The 25764-nt window shown below is 35.2% G+C and overlaps 1 protein-coding gene across 4 annotated transcripts in view; it reads right to left on the bottom strand.

Annotated features, from left to right (window-relative positions):
• Positions 1–795: 795 nt before the first annotated feature.
• Positions 796–25764, bottom strand: part of LOC122031840 (coatomer subunit beta'-1-like) — a 30261-nt gene continuing 5292 nt past the window's right edge. For 2 of the 4 annotated variants that reach the window (XM_042591018.1, XM_042591021.1), the window contains 17 exons: positions 13442–13510; positions 13050–13200; positions 12916–12981; positions 8323–8511; positions 7851–7991; positions 7699–7773; positions 6949–7125; positions 6773–6864; positions 6579–6695; positions 6160–6274; positions 5990–6061; positions 4183–4379; positions 3989–4082; positions 3712–3818; positions 2579–2711; positions 1885–2072; positions 796–983 (listed from right to left, as the gene is read on the bottom strand). In XM_042591018.1, the coding sequence (XP_042446952.1) occupies positions 1929–2072; positions 2579–2711; positions 3712–3818; positions 3989–4082; positions 4183–4379; positions 5990–6061; positions 6160–6274; positions 6579–6695; positions 6773–6864; positions 6949–7125; positions 7699–7773; positions 7851–7991; positions 8323–8511; positions 12916–12981; positions 13050–13200; positions 13442–13510 (1939 nt within the window). In that variant the 3' untranslated portion in view covers positions 796–983; positions 1885–1928. The remainder of the gene's footprint in view (positions 984–1884; positions 2073–2578; positions 2712–3711; positions 3819–3988; positions 4083–4182; positions 4380–5989; positions 6062–6159; positions 6275–6578; positions 6696–6772; positions 6865–6948; positions 7126–7698; positions 7774–7850; positions 7992–8322; positions 8512–12915; positions 12982–13049; positions 13201–13441; positions 13511–25764) is intronic. The other 2 variants (XM_042591019.1, XM_042591020.1) reach the window with 2 other exon arrangements.

Raw genomic sequence — 25764 nt, 5'->3', positions numbered from 1 at the left:
TTTATTACAACGCTCAATTTTATTTGCGGAGAAACAACAATTCTGGAGGTAAAGGATGACAACGACGCGATCTTCTAAAGCTTAAGTATTATTTTGTTATACCAAATAAAATAATATGGACATAAATTCATTAATGTTCAACATTATGAACAATGAATTTGGCAAGTAATGTAATTGAGCCAATGCATAAGATTCTTTACAATTGTACATCAAATCAAACGTCTAAATTTTCATGTTTCTATAAAATTGGCAATCAATGCGGCACCAATAGTAGTTTTCAAAATTTTGGTCAATCCTTGGAGTGGGACCAGCTGGTAGCGAGATCGAATATTTACTGAAAAACTGGGGACACAAAAAATTTTGTCAAGCAATTATTCAGAAAATCTTTGAATCACATAAACCCCTTTTAAAATCAACTCAAATAGGCTAATAATGCCCAACGTGGACGATTGCTTCTAACATAGCAAGTGGCTGATGCAGAAGCATTGAGACAAACGTGGACGAACACAAGTACCCAACAAGAAGGGAAGATTCTGGCCAGATGCAATCTAAGTGAGGTGATAGCTGAGGTTGATAAGCCGTTGGCCAACCACGATCCATGGACGTGTGAGAGGTGGACGGATATAAGTAATGACATCAGATCTTTTGTTGGTCTTGTTCAACAAACAAAATTTATTCATCCTTTTTCTTTTCATTTTGTATGTTTTTCACCTAAATTATAACTTTTTTTATTGATAGAGCCAATATTGATTTTTCTTTTTTTTTTTATGTGAAACCCGGACCAAGATCGGAACAGATTGCAAACTATGTCTGCAAGTTTATATTACAAAAGTCCTAGTAGAAGACATAGCATAGTTTTATTTTTGGCATATACAAATTACATTTCATAAAACCACCAAAGTGATATAAGAGGAAGCTGAAATGAACTTCATTAGCTTCTGAAAATACCTGCCTTGTGAAATGCTATCCATGTGGAGTTAGCACTGGTAAATCAACAAAAAGAAAACAGAATCAGTGATAGAATTTAGTATAATATGCAGAGGGAAAATGCCATGACAATAATAGCCATACAATTCAAAAAGAGAAAACGTTAAAGATTATTAAAGCCAACCCAATCTAGATAACCAGCAGTAATTGACAAGAAAGCCTGGTTGAAGCAATATATTTTCTTTCTTGAACTTTCCTATTTGCAGTGCAGAAACAGAAAGAGGCCAAGCATACTACAGACAACATAACTGCAAAAGTGTTGAAACTGAATCAAGTATTTTGACTAAGGTCAAAAACTTTACAAATAAAATCGATACCAACAATCAGAATTGGCAAATACGGAAGAATTAGTTCTGAGGTGGAAGCTCAAGGGAAGCTCATTCTAACTCAAAATGTCAAACTCGTGAGAGACTTCTTGATATTTAAATATGCCCTAACCATATAGGACCACACAGAGAAGCTTATTCTCTTTCGTGCTTCCCAATCCCATCATCGCAGGAGTAAGGGATGGACTCTGACACCATGGGGAAGCCCAAGGAAGCTCAGTCAATCCAAAATGTCTAGGCTCTTAGGTACCATCTTACTAGCCACGCAGAACTAAAAGGAGGAACTTATTCTAATATTCTCTTCTTTTTTTTTTGATAATTTAGGTATTCAGCTCTTTGAACTAACTAATCCTAGAGATGACCGACCCAGCCTAACCTCACAGAAGTTTCCCACCAGCCACCGATTCCAATATTCTTTCAGCTCATATGTAAGCAGCTCGATCATGTACTAGCTAGCACTATTGAGTATTATCCAAGAATTGGGTTAGTCGCTTTAATGATGTCATGTAATTAGGTATTGGAATGCTTCTAGGAAAAACAAGCAAAATGAAAATGACAAACAATTAATCACCAGACAAAAAAAATTCGATTTTACAGAGGCTGAACCAATTGCATTTAGGCTGAGGATCCTTCACTATTCATACCCCACTGTTCCTCACCCTCATTCCCGTTGACAAGGACAGCAATGTCTGTAGAATCATCTACATCAACTTCAACAGGTTCCTCTTCAATATCCTCTACCCGATCTTCCTGTGTCACCTGCAAATTATATAACAATGGATAATGTAAGAATTAGGTGTAAGCAAATTGACAGCAGTGCAAATAATCAATAATTTTGTTTCCCTGAGAAATCTTTTGAGCTTTTCTTGAGAATTAGAAGGTAACCTTTTTGTCTTATTTTGTACTCATAAAATTGAACTTTTTTTCACTATCCTAATGTCATCTAACGCTAGTCAAAATAGTGATAGTGCTGCAAGATTTAACATCCCATTCTCCTGAAATTTCATTGTCGCTGATTTTAGATCCTTTTTAATTAGCAAGTAAGACATTCTTCTCCGACTAAATTTTTTCTGCATTTGTACATTGCATTCTTATCTTTGTGCTTCTATACCACAGCTTGTCACTTGTAATTTCATTTCAACATGAAGCTAATTCATGTTTCACCTAGTAATCCAAAAATGAACAATTCTATAATTATCTGGTATAATATGAGCTAGAAATTATGGTATGAGAAACAACAAAAAAAGTTATCATGGTGTAGATACCTCATAATCATAACTCCCATTTTCAAGGGGCATACTCTCTTCATCAACTTGCATTCTTCTAAAGGCTTCCACAAGATTGATATTTGACTTGTCCACATAGCCCAAGTATTTCTCAGCAGGAGGATAATTACCCCTGTTTATTGAAAATATCAAACAAACGTTTGAATACAAGATGTGAGGCAACTGCTCAAGCATTCCAAAAAAAAACATTCAACACAACTTATCTTGGTCCAAGAAGTATTAATTCCAACAAACACTTGTTATATAAAACAAACAAACTGTACAAGCATTCAAAAATAACATGCCACAACAACTTAACTGAGTTCAAAGAAGTATTTATTCAAAAACATTCAAGTCTAGCAAGTAAGGTAACTGCAAAAGCATTCAAAACTAATTGATCAAAGACCTGAGAATCACTTCAATATTACCAACTCATGTGATGCAATCTCCACTTTCATCCATTCAAAATAATGCAAAACGAGTAACTGCAAAGTTTAAAATATTGTTTCTGGTATCAGTGCCTGATTGGAGCAATACTGGATGACTGCTGATTTGTATCAGCACACAATATGGATAGGTAGATCAATCGTAATGACGATGAAGGAAGAGAATGAAGAAGGAAAGAAAGAAGGCAAGGAAGAGGATAAAAACAGTAAATAGACACCAGATTTTTTCTCCACAAAGAAGAAAAACAAATAAGTAACATCTCATCCTTGTTGCATTAGAAAATTTTTATAATCAACTTTTTTCTAATTCAAGTTCCAGACTTAACCAGCACAACCTTAGTAAAAATAAGGCTTTGTTTTGCTCCTTAGGATGCAAATTCACATTATCACAATACATACTTAGGATACATTATATGTAATTTAATTGTATGTTTAATCAAATATATTCAAGTCAATAAATAAATGAGCAAACTCATTAGAATACAAATATATAAGCATAGTAGATTGAGCATATAATGAAAAAGGATGCGAGCAAAAGAAGAAAAACAAATTTGTAGCATCCTAGTCTTGCTGATTAGAAAATAATTTTTATAGCCAAACATCATCAACAAAACCTTTAGGATAAACATAACTTTTCTTCTGATAAGTGTGATGCACAAAATTTAGAACCTATGATCTATTAAAAACCTGTTAGGAGCAAGATTTGCTTCAACAGCCAGAGCAATCTGCCAATCCTCAAACAAATTAGGATACCCTTCAGGATCAGCCAAAGAATCTGCAGCTTTTGGATTGACCTTTAAAATTTTAAGAGTTAGGATAAGAATGAGCGAACTTGATAAGAACATTACTAAGTAAACTTATGCAGATCAAGCAATAAACATCTCCAACTTTTTCCTCAAATATAGCTTAAAACTAAAGGAAAAATAACTTGGAAAAAAGAGATTGGTGAAAAAAAGAAGCATACCTTACTAAGATCCTTTTTCCAAATTGAAACAATCTTTGAGACTTGGCTTGGTAGATATGATCTTGCCATTAGTGCTGCTTCTGGAATGCGATTACTACAAAACATGGGTGTTTAATAGTGTGCAAGAAACTATGATGCAGGAAAAAAAATATATACATAGCAGATTGGTTGCTAACAGCTACAAATTAAATTACCTGTCCACCAATAACTGAAGGCAATCTTCCAATTTACCTAAAATGAATAGGGAAAGAAATGCCACATTATTCTTTCCTTGCTCTTTTGCAAGAGATGAAAGTTCAGTTATCCCTTCAGCATCACCAAGAGCAGAATAAAGGAGCAATAATCCACTTAAATCCATAGCATGCAACAGGCATTCTTCAGCCATCTCTAGCTGTGAACCAAGGAAATCTAGTGAACAATTGCACTATAACAAATTGTCCAAAACAATACTAAGCTAACAAAAAACTTCCAAAATTGTTGCTCTACTTTAGTATGCTGGGAGTAGTCAAATACTTCCAAAATAAATGACTATACCACTAAACATGTAATGTGCACAAGCAGGGAGTACCAGCAAATATAACAATCCTATGCTGGGAGTAGTCAAATACTATCATAGTTGAGTTATGCCATGAGATAAAGCATATAACACGAAATCTGACAGAATCCCAATAGTTTTACGGTATTGTCAAAAAGCTCGCCAGCCAATCTTAGTGAGACGTAAAATAAGAATCATTTTAATGTGAAAAATAAGAAGCATTTTAATGTGAACAAGCTTGATCCTAGAGTCCCAAAAGCTCATCTCAGACAGAACAAGTCATATCAAAAGAAACTAACTAATCAAAATATCTTCGCATTCTTCTCGCATTTGCTTTGACTGGTTTCCACCACACCATAGTCTTCAATAAGCCACTCTTCTCTACTTGCACTCATGTTTATTGCTATGTACGAATAAGATATCCAACACAGGGATGAAACTAAGTGTGTGACATACAATTTCTAAAGAAACTGTAAGAGGGGCTTAGAAGGTTTAATGTATCATTGTCAATTTTGACTAATTGGATTATTTAGGATCATTCAACATGATCAACGTATCTGTGAATACAAGGGGGTCCCTATGAGTACCTACCACTACGAAGAGTAGGTGGAGAGAGAAAAAAGGAAGAAGAATAAGAAGTAAAAGAAAGCTTACCCCAACCCATACACTTCATCCAACCTAGGTTTCATTAATATGCACCAATGATGTCCCTCAACAGCCCATCTCATTACATGTTGGAACTTCCACAAGGCTACCCTCCAAGATAGCCACCACATAATCACCATCAGGCATGATTCCACCGCGTCCATGAACGATTGCCTTGTTACCATTTTAATTCTATTTTGATCTCAGTGATATCTTAAAATGCTCTGTTTAATTTCACATTTTAGGAGATATGAAACTATATCCATGCTTAACAAATAGGATAATGCTTTTAAAAAGCAACCACTTGGGATGCATATGTGGCACTTTGGGCAAATTTTGAAGGGGAATAATGCCAGTCCAAGTGGCACGGATATTGCTATGAACTTGCAGAGGACTAGAGAGGATAAAACAGGCTTAAGAACCATTAGGATACTTCTCAGTAATTTTTATTGCATATATTTCTTTTTACCACTATAGCAATGTGTAAGGGTATCCAATTGGCATTCTGCGAATAGAAACTCATGGTGCCAGTGAACTTTAGTCCATTGTCACCCTAATATTTAATATTCATGATTATTTTATTCAGTAACAAATGTTTTTCTTTTTTTATTTTCTTTTCATCCCTGAAGTAGAGGGTAATATTCCCAACCTATTCATTCCCGACTACCCTGTATATTATTGATTATAACTGACAAATTTACAGAAATATGAGTGTCGGCAGGACCATAACCACCCCCACCACAACATGAAACACCATATCCACAGCAAACTAAAATGCCAGGTAACAAAATTTAGCTAAAATTCTAAAGGTTTCATGATACTTTTCCAGTAGACATAGCCAATTCTCCCAACTGCTTCCACTTTGATTCACTTTGTAATTCAATAGCAATCACCTGCAATGAAAGCAGCAATTCTAGTGTGGATAAGAATTATAGCTAAAAGAAACCAGACACTCAAGGACAGTGAATAAAATGAACAAGTAGGTTAGTACCTTTGCAATTTCCAATCTACCAAGTTGAACAGCTAGATCAAATCTGTAATTAGGATCTGTTGCCACCTCAAGAGCATCCTCCAGCATGCCTCGAGATTCCAAGAAATGAGCCACACTAAATCAAAGATTCTAATTAACAATCCAGTGCCAAACTGAAAACAATTACTCTACCATATTAAACTGATAATACATGACTTTTGAATTAATGCAAATATAAGCAAATTCTAGAGAACTGTATTTCCATATTAAGGAAGCTGGCATCAGAAACACACATCCGCAAGAATTTAGAATTAGAATGAGCTATTTGAGAGAATTATATTAATAGGAGAATGGTCAGTGTCTCTGCAACAACTCTACAAGCATTTCATGTTTCCAATACATGTCAAGAAAAAATGGAAATCTTGGAGAGATTCATCTACCTATTATGTTGTTCCCTTGGTATTGATGGCAGAATTCCATTTGCATGTTCTAAATCCCCACGCATAATGAGAGTTTTGTACTCAATCAAACTGAGCAGTAATGTATAGCCCAAGATACTGAAAAGAACAGAAAATTTTAGGCAAAGTAAACAGTAAAAAAACGAAAATATTTCTTGATACTTAAGCCAACTTACTTGAACTCTTTGTCAATAAGATACACCTGGCTTTGACTAGCAATATATCCCAGCAAATACATAGGACGGTCCAAATGAAACATGGTGGTGACCTAAAGATCAAAAATCAATAACCTTGTACCACAGTGTAAACTATCAAATGACATGGAACTAAAGAAAACAGAGTATAAGATTACCTCTCCACCAACACAATAATTGAGTCGCCAAGAAGAATTGTTATAAATAAAACAATCGCCAACCCACATACCAGAACGAACACGTTCATTTACTTCATGAAGAAGCTCAAATGCATCTTCAACCCCTTCATCATCGATTGGCTTACCATTTTCTAGGTAAGAGAACACAACATCTCTCTAAAAGGAAAACACCATAAATTAGCATACAATGATCACATGGTCCACAACAACTAGCAATGAGTATTACATGACATCACATGTGATCAGCTACATGAGTATTTTCTTGTCATTGAACTCTATATGGGAGGGGAGCCTTGGAGCAACGGTAAAGTTGTTGCTTTGTGACCAAAAGGTCACGGGTTCGAATCCTTGAATCAGCCTCTTGCAAAAAACAAGGTAAGGCTACGTACAATGGATCCTTCCCCGGGACCCCGCATAGCGGGAGCTTCGTGCACTGGGCTGCCCTTTTTTTTTTAACTCTATATGGGTTATTTCACAACTACTGTTAAAATCCATGTTGATAAGGTTATAATATTGTTTAATTCTAGTTGTCAAGGCTAGTGCAACTGTCAACCTTTATCATTAAAGCTTGGGACCAGCATTAGTTTTCATTGAGTTTTAGCATAAATTAGCACACAACAGTTTCAATATACTGTGAGGAAATTAATAGAAAGTAAATGCAGGTAAAAAAGTATATTTATATATTTGTAAAATATTTGTGGAAGGGAAAAAACAGGTATGCTAACTTACATTGTACTTTAGGATGTAGAATGATGTATCACTTGCTATGATCAGAAGGTCACCACTATCAGCCCAGTAAAGTTTCTGCAGCAATCAACAAAGCTAAGAGAGAAACCAGATTAAAGGTAGGAAACATACAAGAAGTGAAGCAATGAACTTACTTTAACACTGACATCAATCCGACGTATTAATCTACACTCAGCCCAATCATAAAAACAAATGAAGTCATTGGAGCACATTGCCAATAGAATACCTCCATAAATATGTTCAGCAGAAAATGTTGGCCGTATACTTTTTCTCTCCTAGAAGAGTTGATCACAGTCAAAAAAAAAAAAAAACAGGGAATAAAAAGTTTAAATACTTCATATAACGCTCTACAGCATGAAGAAACAGGACAGAGGAGGTAGTCATGCAAATCTGAATATGGAACAACATCATGACAAGATAACTAAATAAATTAAATTCCAGAATATGAAAATCAGAGAGAACCATTGTTGAAACTGAGTAAAACTGGAAGAATTTACTAAAACGTATTCTTGACTATCCATGGTAATTTGTGCTGTGTATATGTGCAGGTAAATTTATCTAACGAATGGATTTTTAAAATTCTGACTCATAAGATAAAGGTCAAACCTGGAAGGTTTTACTGAAAATTTTAATTTTTGATGAACTTTCTCTGATTGCATACTCCCCATCAGAAGACCAGACAAACTCCAAAGCAGATCCAAAATATCGATTTCTCCAAGCTAATGCAGTATAGATAATATATTCTCCATCTCCACAGACGACAACAAATCTTCCATTTGGGTTATGTTTCAAAATCTGTAGAAATAAGGGAACAAATACATGCATAAATAATAACAGTTACTTATCATACTAAAGCAATTTATTTAGGTAACTCCAGAAGAATATATTGCACTGAAGATCATCAATTTACCAAAAGATTGTTTGATTAAATGGAAGGCCAAAGACAACATCATTTTTAACCTTTTTGTGGAGTACATTATACAATTGGAATAGAAAAAATTGTAGATTACATTTGAAAAGAATTAATTTAATTCGGAAACTGATAGTAAAGATAAAAGCCAAGAAGGCAGATGGTAGCTGAAGCACGGATTTCTATTGATAAATCAGATTGTGTTGAGATGTGAAAGTGAAATGTGGTCAAAGGCAGCAAATTTGTTTGTGTCAACAATCAACTATGAGTCTCAGAAGGTTCGATACAAAGTGACAATGTTATGAATGAAGATAGAATTTGTTACCCCTCTTATGGAATGTGAAGCTATGCCATCAATTTGAGTTAGTTGGCCATAGTATGTAGCAGAAGCTTCCAATATTTGAAAACCAACTATGATCCATGCAGGGTGTTTGAATTTATGGTCCATTATGTGTGAGATATGTCATTTAGAAGTTGGGGATCATGAGGTTTGGTTTGAGATTTTATAGTATCCCGCACAAGTGATCAAGATTTTTCATATCAATTTTGTTTTTCCATCAATATCCACAAATATTGATCGTTAGGGAATTTGGATCGGCTGATTCTCATTTTCACCTAGTTCTGTTTTCTTGGTTGAATGGAGATCAGATATGTAAAATTGGATTTGGTCCATGTGTTGATTAATATTTTATTTGTCCTATGTTGAGTTAGGCATGTATAATATTAGTCAATATGGTACTTGAGTTTATTGGTTGCAGCATTGGTACTGATGGTAAGGCCTGGGTGTGGTGTGTGATGATGGCCTATCTTGTATGGTTTTCATGTTGTTGTTGTTGAAATGGTGAAGGATTGTTGTGCTTATTGGTAGTTTTTTATGTAGCTATACTGCAAGTGTATTGAACTGAATTATACATGTGTCGGATTTTATACATGACTGAAAATGAAAATATGGAAAGATAACTTGAGTTGTTTGATAGACCTAGTTCATCTTTAGGTTAGGGTAAAGTTCAAGTGATTGAGTTGAGTTATGGTTAACAAACCAAACTCCACAAAAATAAACTGTTAATTTCATTTGTCATTGGATTGGTTTGTTCTGCTACTTTGTATACTGTTATGCCCATTGGCCGCCATATCATAATGTCATTGACTATCACTGATTGCATGGATTGGTTGGAATCATATAATCTATGTAGGTTTTAGTAATCAATGTGAATGTTATTGAATCATGTTATGTTGACTCATATGAAAGATTACATTGATCCATGCCTGTAGCTACTATTACATGAGAATTGTCATTTCTGTTGTTGACTGTCATCATGTTACAGATTCATGATTACATTGTTTGCTACTCTGTTGTAGATTCATGTTCACTACAACTTTTCTTATTATGATCAAAATGATACATAAGTTAGATGTTGCTATATGCCATGTTATACGATTCATGCTAAATAGTTGACATATCATGCATGTCGAGTTAGTGTAAGATACCTTGATATAGTTTCACGTCACATTTAGTGTAAGATACTTTGATATAGTTTGACATCACATTGAGCATGTTGCATAATCAGCTGTACTATCAGGGCCTATGACATATAGATTGAATGTTTAGTTCAAAAGAAAAGGTTGTGAGCAACCATACTGGTAGCCACTCAATTGATAACTGATGAGTGTGGTGTGTTGGACACGATATTATCAGGCTATTGAGGTATTAGGTAGTGGTATCTTTGTGGTAAAGTGCAGGAGAAACCCACTGATTCTTCACACACTGATCTACGAGTTTTCAAATTGGAAATTGCATAGCTATTGGTGCAATTATGTATATGTGATTGCATTTGCGGAATAGTGTTGTTGCATGATGGGAACCAAGTTCCCAATGTGGACCAAGTGCTGGATGATGGGTGAAACGTGTTGGATCACGAGGGAAACAAGCCCAAAAAGGGTCTGAACAGAATTAATATATAGTGACAGTTTATGTTTTAGAGTCAGTTATATCTTTGTGGCAGCTATGTTAGTATGTTTTAGAGTATATGTGGTTATAAGTTTGTGGGAAGTTAGAGGGGAGGGGATCTAAGTATTATTGTGAGAAGAAAGCATTGGCTTTGGGCTGGTGGAGAGAGTTTTCTTTACCAGATTGTTTATGTTAACCTTAATACAATTCCGTGTTTTATGTGTTCCTCCATTTTGAATTTTGGGTTCCTAACATTGGTCTGACTTGCCGGATGTAAGAAGGGTTGTATGCTTAGAAGAAATGCCAAAGATGTCAGATAGGGTAAATGTTTTGGAAGAGAGGATGGTGACACAATAAGTATGGAAGAAATCAGAGGTATTATGCAACGATTGTTGTCTGAAGTACAACAACATGGTTCTCTTTTACAAGAGATCAACAAGCAATTAGGAATCAAGGTTGCAACCACACCATTGAAGGGGGCATCCATTTCTGCTAATCAGTCATCTCAATCTGAGCCTCAAGAACATCAAAGTGATCAATTGGAGGAGTACAAGATGTCTGTTAAGAAAGTGGAATTACCAATGTTTAACGGTCAGGATCCAATAGTGTGGATTACTAGGGCTGAGATTTATTTTGAAGTCCAGAATACTTTTGATGAAGTTAAGGTCAAGTTGGCACAAGTATAAAAGACACTACAATTCATTTGTTTAATCTTCTTAAGGAGACTGAAGTTAATCTAACTTGGGAAAAGCTTAAACACGCTCTCATAGCTCATTATGGAAGGCGTAGACACGAGAATCCTTTTGAAGAATTGGCAATATTAAAACATACTGGAAATGTGGAAGAATAGAAGAATTTATTGAAGCTTTTGAGTTGATTTCTTCACAAGTTTCGCGTCTTCCAGAAGAGCAATATATTGGTTATTTCCTGAGTAGATTACTACCTCATATCAGAAGAAGAGTTCGAACGTTGAATCCACTGTTTAGAGGGCAGTTAATGCACGCATGGCAAAGGATGTTGAAGCGGAATTGCTAGAGGAAGAGGTGATCCCACAAAAGGCATTAGGGAAGGAGAGGTTGTGGAGCAATTTCAGCCAAGGTAGCACTAGTTTGGGGAGTTTTATATAGGGCCTAATTCAATTAAGAAAAAATTGGATTAGTCTTTCCAAATGGGTAGAACAAGTACAACAACAAGATGAGGTTCTAATAAAATTCACGACTCTAAGAAAGCTATTAGAGAGTACAATGTACCAGCATATCTACTTAATGGATTGGAGGTAGCACTAGAAGATGATGTGGAACCAGAATATGTAATTGCTAGTAGAGACATTGTTCATAATGGTGAAGTGATTCGTCAATGACTAGTCAAATGGAAGGGCAAGAGCACGATTGACACAACGTAGGTGGATGATTTCACTCTTAGAACTCAATTCTCTTATCTTAGCCTTGAGGACAAGGCTAGAACTGCAGTAGGCGGTAATGATAGGAACCAAGTTCCAAATGTGGACCAAGTGCTGGATCATGGGTGAAACATGTTGGATCATGAGGGAAATAAACCCAAAAAGGGGTCTGAACAGAATTAATATATAATGTTTTAGAGTCAGTTATATCTTTGTGGTAGTTATGTTAGCATGTTTTAGAATATGTGTGATTATAAGTTTGTGGGAAGTTAGAGGGGAGGGGATCTAAGTATTATTGTGAGAAGAAAGCATTGGCTTTGATGAAAGCATTAGCTTTGGGCTGGTAGAGAGAGTTTTCTTTACCCGATTGTTTGTGTTAACCTTAATACAATTCTGTGTTTTATGAGTTCCTCCATTCTAAATTTTGGGTTCCTAACATTGCACTTGATGGTTCTTGTTGTGCTATAATTAACCGTAATGTCATCGTTCCACTTATATTGCTGAGCTGGGAGTATTTTTCAATGTAATGTTGTTGCACTCATGTTGTTGACTAGAATGCATTTACTTGTATTTTATTCAATATTTTCCTATTCCTTTCCTTGTTTTACCCAATGGTGTAAGAGAATCCATATAGCCGACCTCATCTAGTGGGATAAAGCTTGGTTGTTGTTTCTTTGTTTTGCCTCCATTTTCAAATGTGGATGGATAAGCCTTTGTGCTAGATTAATGAAAATCCTTAAGTTATTAGATGTATTGAATTATATTATTCTATTATATTTTGTTATACAACTAGTAGTTTATAGCTATGTAAAGGCTACTTCAAGCATCAAAATTTTGGCTTCTTCGGTGAATACTTCTTCTCATATAAACTGGAGATCACTGAATGAGCAAGTGATGATGAAATGTCTATCTGTAAAATTGTAGCTTTCAGCTAAAACTTACTTGTGGGTAGAGATCACAGCTTCCCAACTCCTTGACAACTAAAGGCAATCTTTCACCGTCTGTAGCCTGTAGACAGAATAAATTCCATGAACTCAGGATCTTCAAATCTTCCATAAGAACATATTAGAACTAACCTCGAAGTCTGCTCCTATTGACTTGATATTAACTGTTTGAATCTCATTATGTTTTGCCCATATGATTTTTCCACTGCTTTCCATGCTTGCAACTGGTACTTCACGGCCAATCTTTACCATAATGGTTCCTTCATCATATCCTATTACAATTCTGAAACACACTCATGAATATAATTAGTGAGAAAATAATTCTACAAAAGAAAAACAGAATTCCTGGAGTAAATTTAGGAGCTCACAAACCAACCATATTTAATAATTTACTAAGAATTAGGAACGTTGATAAAAATGTATTACTCATAATTCATCAGTCGACCTTGTAATAAAACATCTCCAAAAAGCAATGCATAATAGAACGTGAAGCAAATAATCAAGGCATGAGTCAAAATGCATACCTCCTTGATCCTTTCATGTATCCTACAGCCCAAACTCGTTCCAGACCATAGTTTAGTGTATTTTCAAGTCTGTAAAAGAACAGAACTAGAGATATTAAATAAAGATAAGAAACAAATTCAAACTGATGACCAATTACAGAGTGGTAATGAGCTTCTATGTTTGTAGGTATTATTTACACCTAAAATATTCAGGCCTGCAATTACTACTTGTTTTAAATCAGCTATGTTTAGATTTCAGATGCATTGAAAGACACGCCCAAAAAAAACGTGGCAGAAATCTTAAATGTCCAAAAGTCAAATATGATACTTATTCTGAATTATTTGTTAATTTATTGATACCCAACACAATTAGGTAAAATAACTTATTTGATTCTTATCCAAAACTTTGTTCAAGTAATTTCTTGGTATTCATACTGAATAAAAAGTTAATAATTCCATCCATCCAAATACACACAAAGAGAAAGATTATTTCACAATGTTAATTGCATTTTTTTATCATGCATAAAAGCAAATATTATAGCCATGTCTATATTGTAGCAATTGGAAACCTATTTACAGTGTTTATTATGGATGTAAAAAAAAACAAAGGTTAGTTAAATATCAAACCTGGACTTTAAAGTCTTAACAAATAACATTAACTCTGAATTTTAACAAATCTATGCACCTATTTTTCACGTGCAATGAATCAAACCTACAGAACTTTATAAACAAATTTTTAATTAATCATTCAATAGATTAGTACCATGTGACATTGTGAAATCACTTTGCCATGCTACACTTGCAAATGCTCTAATATGTCATATAGTTTGTTTGTTTTTTGTAAACATTAGTAAATTATAATAATTTACATAATTAAAATTATGAAATTGTGTTTAAAAATATTGAACTAGTGTAGGACATAATAGGGCAACTCATCAAAGAGCTTATGTAATTGAGGGGGGTTAGATTAGTTACACGGTTGGAAATACATGCATATATTTGTTAAAAATGAAAATCTATACTAGATTTATTAAAACTATAAAAGTTGATGCTGCATTTTGGAATTAGCACAAAAAAGAAGAATAGCATCTTTATCAACTACATCTCAATTGGTTAATATACCTGACACCATACAAGCATAGTCAAGATTATGATCCAGATGTTAGGATCTCATGATCTTTTTAGGCTAGTTTGAAAGGTCTAGATCCCAAGGATGATCTAAAATGGGCTATAATCTCACAAACCTATAATCCGATACTATGCATGATCTTAGTCCCACATTAGATAGAGAATACATTTTGATTCAACTAAACATTTTAACGATCAACAGTTACTGCAACAAATAATTTATTCTTGAGTGATATCATTTAAGAAAGTTATCAGTTATATAAATTCTATTTTACTCATGCAGAACAATCTTCTAATTATACTCATGTTAATCCGATTTATAATTATCATTCATTTTATACAAGTTACTACTTGCAATTTGCAAATATAATGATGGAAACATTTAAAGATTGAATAGCATTTTTCATGTATTTACTATATGAATATTTCTGTTTTTATTAGAATGAGTGTTATGTTCATAGTAATATTGTATTTTGAAAGGTAATATATTTGATAAATTATAAAAGTCAAATAAAGATCTAAATATTTTCATTAAATAGTAGGGTCTTACAATCCTATGTGTTGATTCTATAATCTAAACCTATGAACATATTCTCATTCTTAGGTACAATCTCGATCTTAACAGCCTTACACAAGAGTTCTATGTATTTGAGGCCAATCCCTTACCTGTGATAACAAATTAATGCAAGAACTTGAGAATGAATAGAATTTCAAGGGCGGTTCAAGACCAGCTACTAATTTACCCATGTTTAGCATGATGAGATCCGCCATTTGCAATTTACCCATGTTATAGTTAAAATGTTTCTAGTAATTTCATAGCACAATTGTTGACAATTCCAAAAACAACCATTTACAATAATTACCCACATTAGGAGGGAAAAAAATTAGCAGCCTATGACACAATTGTTCTGTTCCAGGGTTTAATTAGAGATTAATTGGACTTTAAGGGCTGAATTTATCACACTAAGAGGCATTGCACAAAACATCTTTCCCTCTCCCTCTCTCACCACACAAAGCTGGCTCTCTGCAACCTCCTTTCATTCCCCCTATTTGGCATCGCACACACTCCCAAAGTCCCCTCTTGCTTATGAGTCACCACTCCCCTTCTCGTTGTCCCTCACTCTCCAGCCAACACACAACCAGTGTCAGTTCTTAGAATCAGCATCACTGGCACAAACTCATCGCCTGGCTGCCTGAACAACCTTGTCACACCACCCACCCTCTTGCATCCAAACTTCCAATGTACTCCTCTTAACACTCATCTCTAGTAGTGCATCAAATTTCTCTTTCTATTCTTTCCCTCTACAGAATCAAGCTGCAGCAGATCTGTTCTAACATCTCAAAGTCAGAAGCAATTCCCCGCATCCCTATAGCAACCTTGATGTCTTTCTCCTACAACAGTAATAGTGTCTCCCCATCAGTAAAAGCTTATGTGTCTCCTCATGTGAGACCGTTTTCCTTGCTGTAGGATGGAGTAGTCCATTTAGTATTGTAACTTGGTGTTTCTCATTATTCTTTGTCACTAGCAACTTTGGATGAACTAGGATTGTCGCAGCAGCAAGGAAGTGTTCTCAATCCACCTACAGTGAACTATTTCTTGATATATTTTTAGTGAAGCACAATATTGGAGGTAGGTTCCTCTTCTTATCTTTTCATCAAGTTGGTAAGATTCATTAGGATGAGTAAATGTAGTGTAGTCTTGAAGCACCTAATTCTACAAAGAATCTCAAATACTTAGTGGACGCTTTTACTTGCTTTATTTGAGCTATTCTATAGCCGAGTTAAGTGAAACAATTTAGAGTTAATATTTATACAGAGATTATTTTGAACAATCGTTTTATTGTTGTACGTAGTGGCACCTAGTGGGATAAAAACTTTGTTGTTGTACTTAATGGTAATTTCAAGTAGTTGCATATGCAAAAATGTGGATGAACCTAATTGCCTGTTTTTTATGCAAGACAGATGTATTCCAGTGTTGATATATATTCGCACTGCTATAGTTAGGCTCATGATCTTAGGATAGGGCATGGTGACTAGGTGGTCAACATAACATTAGATGACTTTGTCGTGAATCTTGATATATATATAGCAAATGATGATTTTATGGTAAATGAGGCCCTTGGCCTATTAGGATGATCTATTGAAAATTTTAACAATTATAAAGATCTTACCACCACAATATATTGGCCATGTTGATGAATATGTGTTGGACCCACCATGCTCAGGCTATCATTGGTAGTCGTGTACCTGTTGGAGCAGATACAAGCATTACTCTTTTCCAAAGAATGGGATAGAGAATAGCTTAACACCTAGAGAATGGGTCCAACTACGAGCGTTCAATTGCTAGCATTAACATGTGAATCACAGTTAGTTGTTATTTTTACAATGCCTAGTAGTTGTTATCATAGCATGTTTTTGTTTCCTACCTCATCATATATTACCTTAATATCATTTCATCTGTTGCATGACCTGCTCAACTTTCTTAGCTCATCCTCATCTTGTGATTTCAAGATTAAAATAAGATGTTAAGGATTTTGGTGCGTTGAGGCTAGATCTTTACTAAGCGGATGCTCTGAGGACACTTTGTTGGATAGAGGATTTCAGGCTTTAAGATTTGATCATTTATTTTCTAACAGGGTAGTTAAGGTTGCATATATCCTATTTACTTGTGTTTCTTTTATTTTGTTGCAAGTAGTGAAAAACTTTATGATTACGAAATTTGAATTAATTTATATTTCGTTTTATAGCTTAGTTTCTAATCATAGAAATTTTGAAAATTATTTATTGTGCATTTCTTATAAGTGTTTTTTGTGGCATAATTGATTGTAACTTAGCAGGTACCAAAACAAACGCCCCCTATGCCTTGAGAATTGAGATAATTCATAAGTTTAGGACCAACCATTACAATAACTAACGTAATGGGAAACATTTAATATGAAGGGCCTATGGTTTTGTTGGTCAAAGGCTAAGCACTTCAATTTTGATTCAAGACACGAAAGTCAAATTAACCATCAAAAGAAAAATATGAAATATCAATAGCTCAACTAGGTGAAGGCATTAAGAAGGGGTAGTAGTTCATTTTGAAGACCACCATTTGCAATTTACCAAGCTAGAGACAGTTATTAAGGGAAAAACTTACATCTAGCTAAGGATTAAGTTCATAAAGGAAATCATAATTCAACAACCACCAAGCCTTATTCTACTAGATGAATCTGTTATATGGATCCTTTTTACATCATTGGACTTTATCCTCTACTATATTATCAACGATACTTAAATAAATTTTATCTTGTTTTATTGTTGCTAACCAAGTCTCTTTTGGTCTTCCTCTTCTTCGTTTGATGTGCATATTTATCATAGTTTCACATGGCTTAACTGAAATATTTATTAGTCATTTAAGTACAGTGTCATCTTAAATGTGTCTCTCAAAGTTTTTTCTCAATAGATGCAACTCTGATTTTCTCTCTAATGTTCTTATTTCTTATTCTGTCCATCCTCGTATGTTCACACATCCACCTTAACATCCTCATCTCTGCAACTCTTATCTTCTGCTTATGTGCTAGAGTCATAGCCCAACATTCAATGACATATAACATAACACGTCTAACCACTATTTTGCAGAAGTTCCCTTTAAGTTTTAGAGGTACTTTACGATCACCTAAAACACCAAACGCTCTCCTCCATTTCAACCCTGCTTATATTGTATGTAAGGCATATCTCTCAATCCCTCCATCATTTTACAAAAATAATCCTAAATACTTAAAGCTCTTAGCTTCAACAACTCGCCATCTCTTATCTTAACCACTGTCTCATTATGTCTAATATTGCTAAATTTAAATTCTATATATTCTGTCTTTACTCTACTAAGCCTATAACCTTTAACTTCAAGATTTTGTCTCATCTACCAAAACAATATCATTTGCAAACAACATACACCATAGTACTCTTTTGTCCTAAATATCATGTTAAGTAATTTTGTAAGTCATTCAGTACCTTGTTTCCCAAGACACTTCCATACCTCTATTGGAATATCATCTGGTCTAATGATTTTTCCATTATACATCCTTTTTAAAGTTTGTTCTACATCTGAAGTTTGAATTCTACGATAAAAATTTAAATTTCTATACTCATTTGACCTACTTAAATTAACTAAGTTAAGTTGGTCACTTAAACTTTCATTTAAAAGTTGATGAAAATACCTTTTCCACCACACTTTTATTTCTCCATTGTTTACTAGTACCCTATTACATTCATCTTTAATACATTTTATTTGGATAAGATCTTTTGTCTTTCTTTCTCTCACTTTAGCTATTCTATAAATGTCTCTTTCCCCTTCTTTTATATCCAATTTTCGATATAACCGTTTAAAAGTTTCATTCTTTACTTCATTCACTACTCTGTTAGCCTCTTTCTTGGTTATTGTATATTTGTTTAAATTTTCCTCGTTTTTACAAATATAGAATTCCTTAAAAGTTGTTTCTTCACTTTATTTTGTACTTTCTCATTTCATCCCCAAGATTCCTTACTTGGTGGTGCATGTCCCTTTGACTCGCCGAGTAGAGTCTTAACTACTACTTTCAACTTTAATATTATCTTATCTCATATCGTATTAGAGTCACCATATATTTCACCTAATATTTGTACTCCTACATTCTCCTTAAATATGTTTCGATTTCCATCCTTTAACTTCCACCACTTAATTCTAGAAGTCGTATATATTTTTCTTTTATTGATATTATGCTTGAAGCGTATATCCAACACTACTTACCTATGTTGAGTAGTTAAGCTTTTTCTAGGTACGACTTTACAATCTTTACAAATCTTTCTATCCCTCTTCCTAACCATAAGAAAGACAATTTACGATTTATTATTCCCACTTTTGAACGTGACCAAGTATTCTTCTCTTTTCTTAAAAAATATATTAGCTAATATAAGGTCTTATGCTATCGCAAAATCCAATATAGTTTTTCCTTCATTTCTTGTTCAAGACCCATAATCCTATATACCTCTCATATTCCTCATTTTTCAGTCTGACATGCTCATTTAGATCACCTCCTATTAAAATCATTTCATTTAACGGAATGTTTTATAATACTTCATCTAGGTCGTCCCAAAACCTTGATTTGGTAGCTTCATTTGATCATACTTTTAATCATCACATCTACTACCTCCATTGATGTACCAGTGAGAGGTCCTATGTTCCATGTTCTAAATCTTAGATTATTAGTTTTCCTATAATATTTGTTCTTATCCAACCTATGTGTGAAAACTCTTGCCTATTTAATACGACATCCAAGTGATCTTGTAATGAGAACTCTTGCATATTTAAAACTACACACGAGTTCTGAAAATATAGCGGTCATTGTCGAGACATTACAGTAAGACCCTGCAATACGTTCCTTCTAGGAAACAACGTAGCATTAGCACAATAATTTAATAGATTTATTCATTGAACATTTTCCTTAGTTAAAACATTGGTCGGTTACCTAACGCAACTTTCTTCCTTTATTCAGCCTTGAGACCGGTCATGACTGGTTCATCATGGGCGGAGTTGTTATGAGTAAATAGTTAAGAATATTAGTTAATTAGAATAAACAAGAGTATATAGGTTCAAGAGCCACTATCTACATTTTGCAATGTATAAGTAACCTTATTGGGAAAGACCCCACAATCCAGTCAAGTTTATGGTTTAAGAATTGAAACTTTCATTTACTCATGTTACGAGTAGAAATAATTTACAAGTTCATGAGATTATAGAAAAAGCTTGGTATTGTTAGGTTGCATAATGTATTGGGCAGTATAGCACGGACACTTCCAAAAATATTTTGTTGGAAGTGTCGGACACGGACACGACACGCAAATACGTGTGTCAGACACAGCAGAAACCATGTCATTGACTTTTTACAAGTTTGACTAGTCAAATACAACTAGGACACGGATGAGATACGTTTTCGGACATGTTTGGGCTAAATTGCAAAAAAATTAAAAATTTTGAGGGTAAAATTAAAAAATAATAAAATTATGAGGACTACTTATTCAAATGAAAAAACCCCTAAATTATTCCCTACTCCCGATTCTCTTTTTTCATCGCGAAGCAACCTTTCTTCATCGCGACTATCGCCTGCGCTCTCTGCTGCTCGCCTGCACTCCCCCAGCGCTCTCCGTCTCTCTTTCTGTTAAGTTTACTTTTTTGTTTTTTCGTATGAGATCACAAATTTATTTTTACTTTTGCTAAGTTTCTGGTAAGTTTAACAATAGACCCCCCCCCCCCCTCCGTTGCTTCTTAATTGTTATTTTCAGCCTATTTGCCATAGAAAGTTTTCAAAATGAGAGTGCACAGGAGGATGTTGATGATTATTCTCCTTTGTGGAAATTTGTAACCAAGGTGGAAAAGGAAGTTGGAGGAGGAAATGTCACTCGGTCATGCATTATATGTAGTAAAGTGTGCAAAGGATCATATTCGAAGGTGAAAGAACACCTGTTAAAATAAAAAGGTGCTAGAATTGCAGGTTGTACGGTTGTTACAATGGATCAAATGAAGCGTATGCAACAGCTTATTGATGATGCGAAATTGAGAAAGAAGAATTCTAAACAGAAAGAAGTTTCGTTGCCTTCGTCATCTGCATCATCAAATATGGCTTCAAAATCCTCACTTTGTTCTAGTGGAATTTTGCAAAATGATGATCCAACAATGAAGAGGAAAGGACCACTTGGCTCGGTTGAAAAAACTTTTAACTTGAATGTCAGATATGAGCTCCACTCTGAAATTGCAAGGTTGTTTTACACCAGGGGATTATCTTTCAATATTGCTAGCAATCCTCATTATGTTCGTGCTTTCAGTTAGGCTACTCAACGAACAATTCCAGGTTATCTTCCACCTGGATACAATTTATTAAGAACTTCACTTCTTTAAAAAGAACAAGCTCATATAGGAAAGCTTTTGGAGCCAACAAAAGTTTCTTGAAAACAAAAGGGAGTTAGTATCATGGGTGGTCGGATGTGCAAAGAAGACCGCTAATTAATATCATAGTTGTGTGTGAAAGTGGTCCTATGTTTTTAAAGGCGATAAATTGTGAAGGTGAGTACAAGGATAAAGCTTTCATCTCTAAGTTGCTCATTAATGCCATAAATGAAGTGGGACATCAGAATGTTGTCCAAGTGGTCATCGATAATGCTCCTGTTTGCAAAGCTGGGTTACTCGTTGAGGCAAAGTACCCGCACATATTTTGGACTCCTTGCGTTGTGCACACATTGAATCTTGCTTTAAAGAATATTTGTCCACCGACTGACTCTCTACAAAACAAAGACTCATTTGATGAGTGCGAGTGGATAGCAGAAGTAGCAAATGATGCTTCAATGATCAAGAATTTTATCATGAATCATAATATGAGATTATCGATGTTCAACGATAACTCAAACTTGAAGATGCTATCACTTGCGGATACTCGATTTGCTTCCACGATCATTATGCTTAAAAGGTTTAAACAAATTAAGAAATATCTTGAAAACATGATGATTAGTGAAAGATGAGATTTGTACAAGGAGGATGATGTAGTGAAGGCTAGAGTAGTGAAGTACAAGATATTGGATGATCAATTTTGGAAAAAATTGATTATATACTTGCTTTCGTAAGTCCAATTTGTGAGATACTAAGGAAAGAAGACACTGATCATCCTTGTCTTCATTAGTTGAGTGGTGGGATGAAATGATAGAAAAAATGAGAGTCGCTATCTCAAAGGGGCCACATAGTGGGGATTCAAAGTTTTATGAGGTTGTTCATAATATTCTAGTGGAGCGATGGAATAAAAGCAATACACCTCTTCATTGTTTGGCGCATTCTTTGAATCCAAGGTAAAGCTCTAAAAATTTAACTTTCTAAGTTTTAGCAAATTAGAAATATTAGTTCATGAATGATGCTAAACTATCAATCTTTTTATGTAGGTATTATAGCCACGAGTGGCTCCAAGAATCTCCCAATCATCTTCCTCCTCATAGGGGCATTGAAATTTCAAGGAAAAGGTGCATTGAAAGATATTACTCCAATTCATCCGAACGAAAAAATGTTAATGAGGACTTTGCCTCTTTTTCAGCTGTCATTGATGATTTTTCTGATAATGATTCAATGTGTGATCGAAGTTTGATGTCTCCAACTAAGTGGTGGGTTATCCATGGTGTTTCTACACCAACTCTTCAAAGTTTAGCTTTAAAGCTACTTGGGCATCCATCTTCTTCTTCTAGTTGTGAGAGAAATTGGAGCACCTACAATTTCATACACTCATTAAAGAGGAACAAGATAACACCACAAAATGCTGAAGATTTGGTATATGTTCACTATAATCTTCGTCTTTTATCTAGGAGGAGTCCACATTATAATGAAGGAGAAAGTAAGATGTGGGATGTTGGAGCAGATAGATTTGATTCCATGGACATAGAGGATGCTGTTATCCTTGAAATTGTCAATTTGTCTCTTGATAAACCTAAATTGGAGTCAGTCTTATTTACTGACGAAGGCGGTGTTGGTGATGAGACCGATTGGATGTTTAATTTTTTTTACTTGTTTATTTAAATGTATTTGGTGTGTTGCATTTTGATATGTTTACTTTTTGTTTGTAATGGATATTATGGTTGATGTAATATGAACATGGCTTTCTATTCTACGATTTTTAATTTTTAATATGATATATATATATATATAATATTATTTTTATTTTTTAATAATCGTCGTATCCTAGCTATATCGTGTCTTATATTTCCAAAAAATTTTGTATCGTCGTATCTAATACGATACCCGTATCCGTATCCATGCAACATAGGTCTTGGGTCACCATTTGTGCAAAAAGGGGAAAAAACATTCATAAACAAATCATTAGTCAATCAATCATTATATATCTAACTGAAAATCAGTTCCAATATAATGTTAGTTTGCTTAGCAGTTTTGTTACCTATCATTGACTTAATTCAGGACCCAATGGATAGGACATATGTGTTGTGCCTCACAGTACTCTCCTCCTCGAGATAGACACCTCATGTGTATGAATAAAATATCAAAGAGAAAGTCCAACAATTCACTTAATTAGCAAACATTTTCATTATTAAGTGTAAGAAATCAGCCTTTCCTCCAAAATCTCCCAGCCTTACTAACCCCACATATGCCAATTCTGTAAGTACCTCGTGTTGATTATAATGTGATCAACCAAGTCAAGTTAAGCTCTGCATTATTTGATGTCTTGCGTCTGAGTGTGCAGAGACTTAAGAATGCAAGAAGTCGAGCAAAAGATGCGACAGATGAGAAGGACGGCACAGGAATTGAGTCGACGGGCTCGGTGCATCCGAGGGATGAAAAGCCGCGGAAGAGTACGCCGGTGGAGTGAGATGGACGCGCGCGGCGCTTTTGAGAGACGAGAAGTCAGAACGGAAGTCTGTTCGAGGAGAAGATCGGAGTTAGGTTCGGGTGAGCTCAACATTGGAAGGCCTGAGCATCACCCAAACAACCGGAGACGAAGACAGTAACCGGAGAAGGCGTCGGGCAGTCAGCACAACACTAATTGATCCAAGCGCCCGGACAAGCTGGTTCAAGCGCCCGTACCATCCGAGTGCCCGGGCCAGCTGGTTCGGGTACCCGTACCGTTCGAGCGCTCAGACCACCAGGGTGCTCGAAAGGTGCCTTATCGCTGCGGATCAAATTTTGGGTCCACATTAGCAACAATTCGGGCGCTCAGAGTGAGTCTAGGCGCCCGGAGATGGATAAAACTTTATCACTTGGCCGTTGCACAACCGTTGCGTGGAGATAGAGTTTTACCATGCTGGGGGTGCTCGGATCATGCCACATTAGCAAACAGTCATATTCGACCAGCAGGCTATAAATAGAGCTCTGGTCATAGTGGTTTTGAGCAACACACTTCTGTACTTCGAATTTCATTCTACTTTCCATTTCTGAGCTTTATTTTCGTGTACGAGGCTTCTCCGCCTCCGACGTTTTGTTCGAGAAGGAGATCTTCATAGTGAGCCTACTTTCCTTGAGTAGAAATCTTCTGATTATAAACCAAATAAATTTATGTGTCTCGTACTCTTCTTATTTTTATTATCTTTTTGTTAAGTGTGTAATTGTTTAAAGCCCAATAGTTTGACAAAGGTATACTTGTTTTTTTGTGCAGGGCAATTCACCCTTTCTTGTCGGCCGCACGGGACTTATAATTGGGATCAAAGTTCAACTACTTCAGAAGGATTAACCGCCGACCGAAGCACAGAAGACGATGGTCGAAACAAGTATCCACCCGCCTAAGTTCGAGGGAGACTTCACCCACTGGAAGAAGAAAATGGGAGTATACTTCAAAACATATTTCGATATTTTTCTAATTTTGAAAAATGATTTTGCAGTACCTACTGACAACAACAGCAAACTAAAGAAAGAGGAGAATTGGATAAAGAAGGAACAAGCCAAATTTGTGGCCAACAGAAAAGCAGAATTACATCGAGTGCGCTGCCACCACAAGAGGTCAACAGGATCGGAGTCTACAAGTCTGCAAAATATCTCTAGAAAAAATTCCTAGAGCTTCACGAAGGATCCTCCGAAGCCAAGCTCGCAAAAAGAAATCTACTTCGGAATCAATTGAAAAATCTTCGACTAAAGAAAGGTGAAATGGTCCCTCAACTGGACGCCAAGCTAAAGGAGCTACTCACCGAACTTACGAATCTCGGAGAAAAGGTAACTAACCGAGATTCGCTAAGGTATGCGCTTAACGCTTTTCCAAGCCTTAGTAGATGCATACTACATCTCTAGGAACTTAGAGGTAAGTAATCTAAAGAATTATTTTCTACCTTGAAATTCATAAATCTAAATGTGCAGATTTAAAATAGCTGAATCAGAACATTGCCTTAAAGGCAAAAATGGACGAACCAGATTCTGAAACATCCCTCGACGACGACGAAACGACATATATGGTAAGAAAATTAAAAAAATAATTAGATATACTAAATTCAATGAAGTGCGGGCCAAGACAAGAAGAAAAAAGAAAGTGAGATGCTATCACTACAATGAAAAAGGGCACCTCAAAGACAACTGTCCAAAACTGAAAAACAAGGACAAGGACAAAAGATCGACCCAGAAAAAACACAAAAACCTAAAGGCGACGTGGCCCGAAATGTCGTCATTAGAGTCGGAGATTGAAGCATACGCTGGACTTATGCTGATGGCAAGTCACCAAAAAGATGACGAA

Source organism: Zingiber officinale, chromosome 11A (genome assembly GCF_018446385.1).
Source record: "Zingiber officinale cultivar Zhangliang chromosome 11A, Zo_v1.1, whole genome shotgun sequence".
Lineage (NCBI taxonomy): Eukaryota > Viridiplantae > Streptophyta > Magnoliopsida > Zingiberales > Zingiberaceae > Zingiber > Zingiber officinale.
Note: the sequence above shows the minus strand (reverse complement) of the source record. Positions and strands in the feature narration are given on the sequence as shown.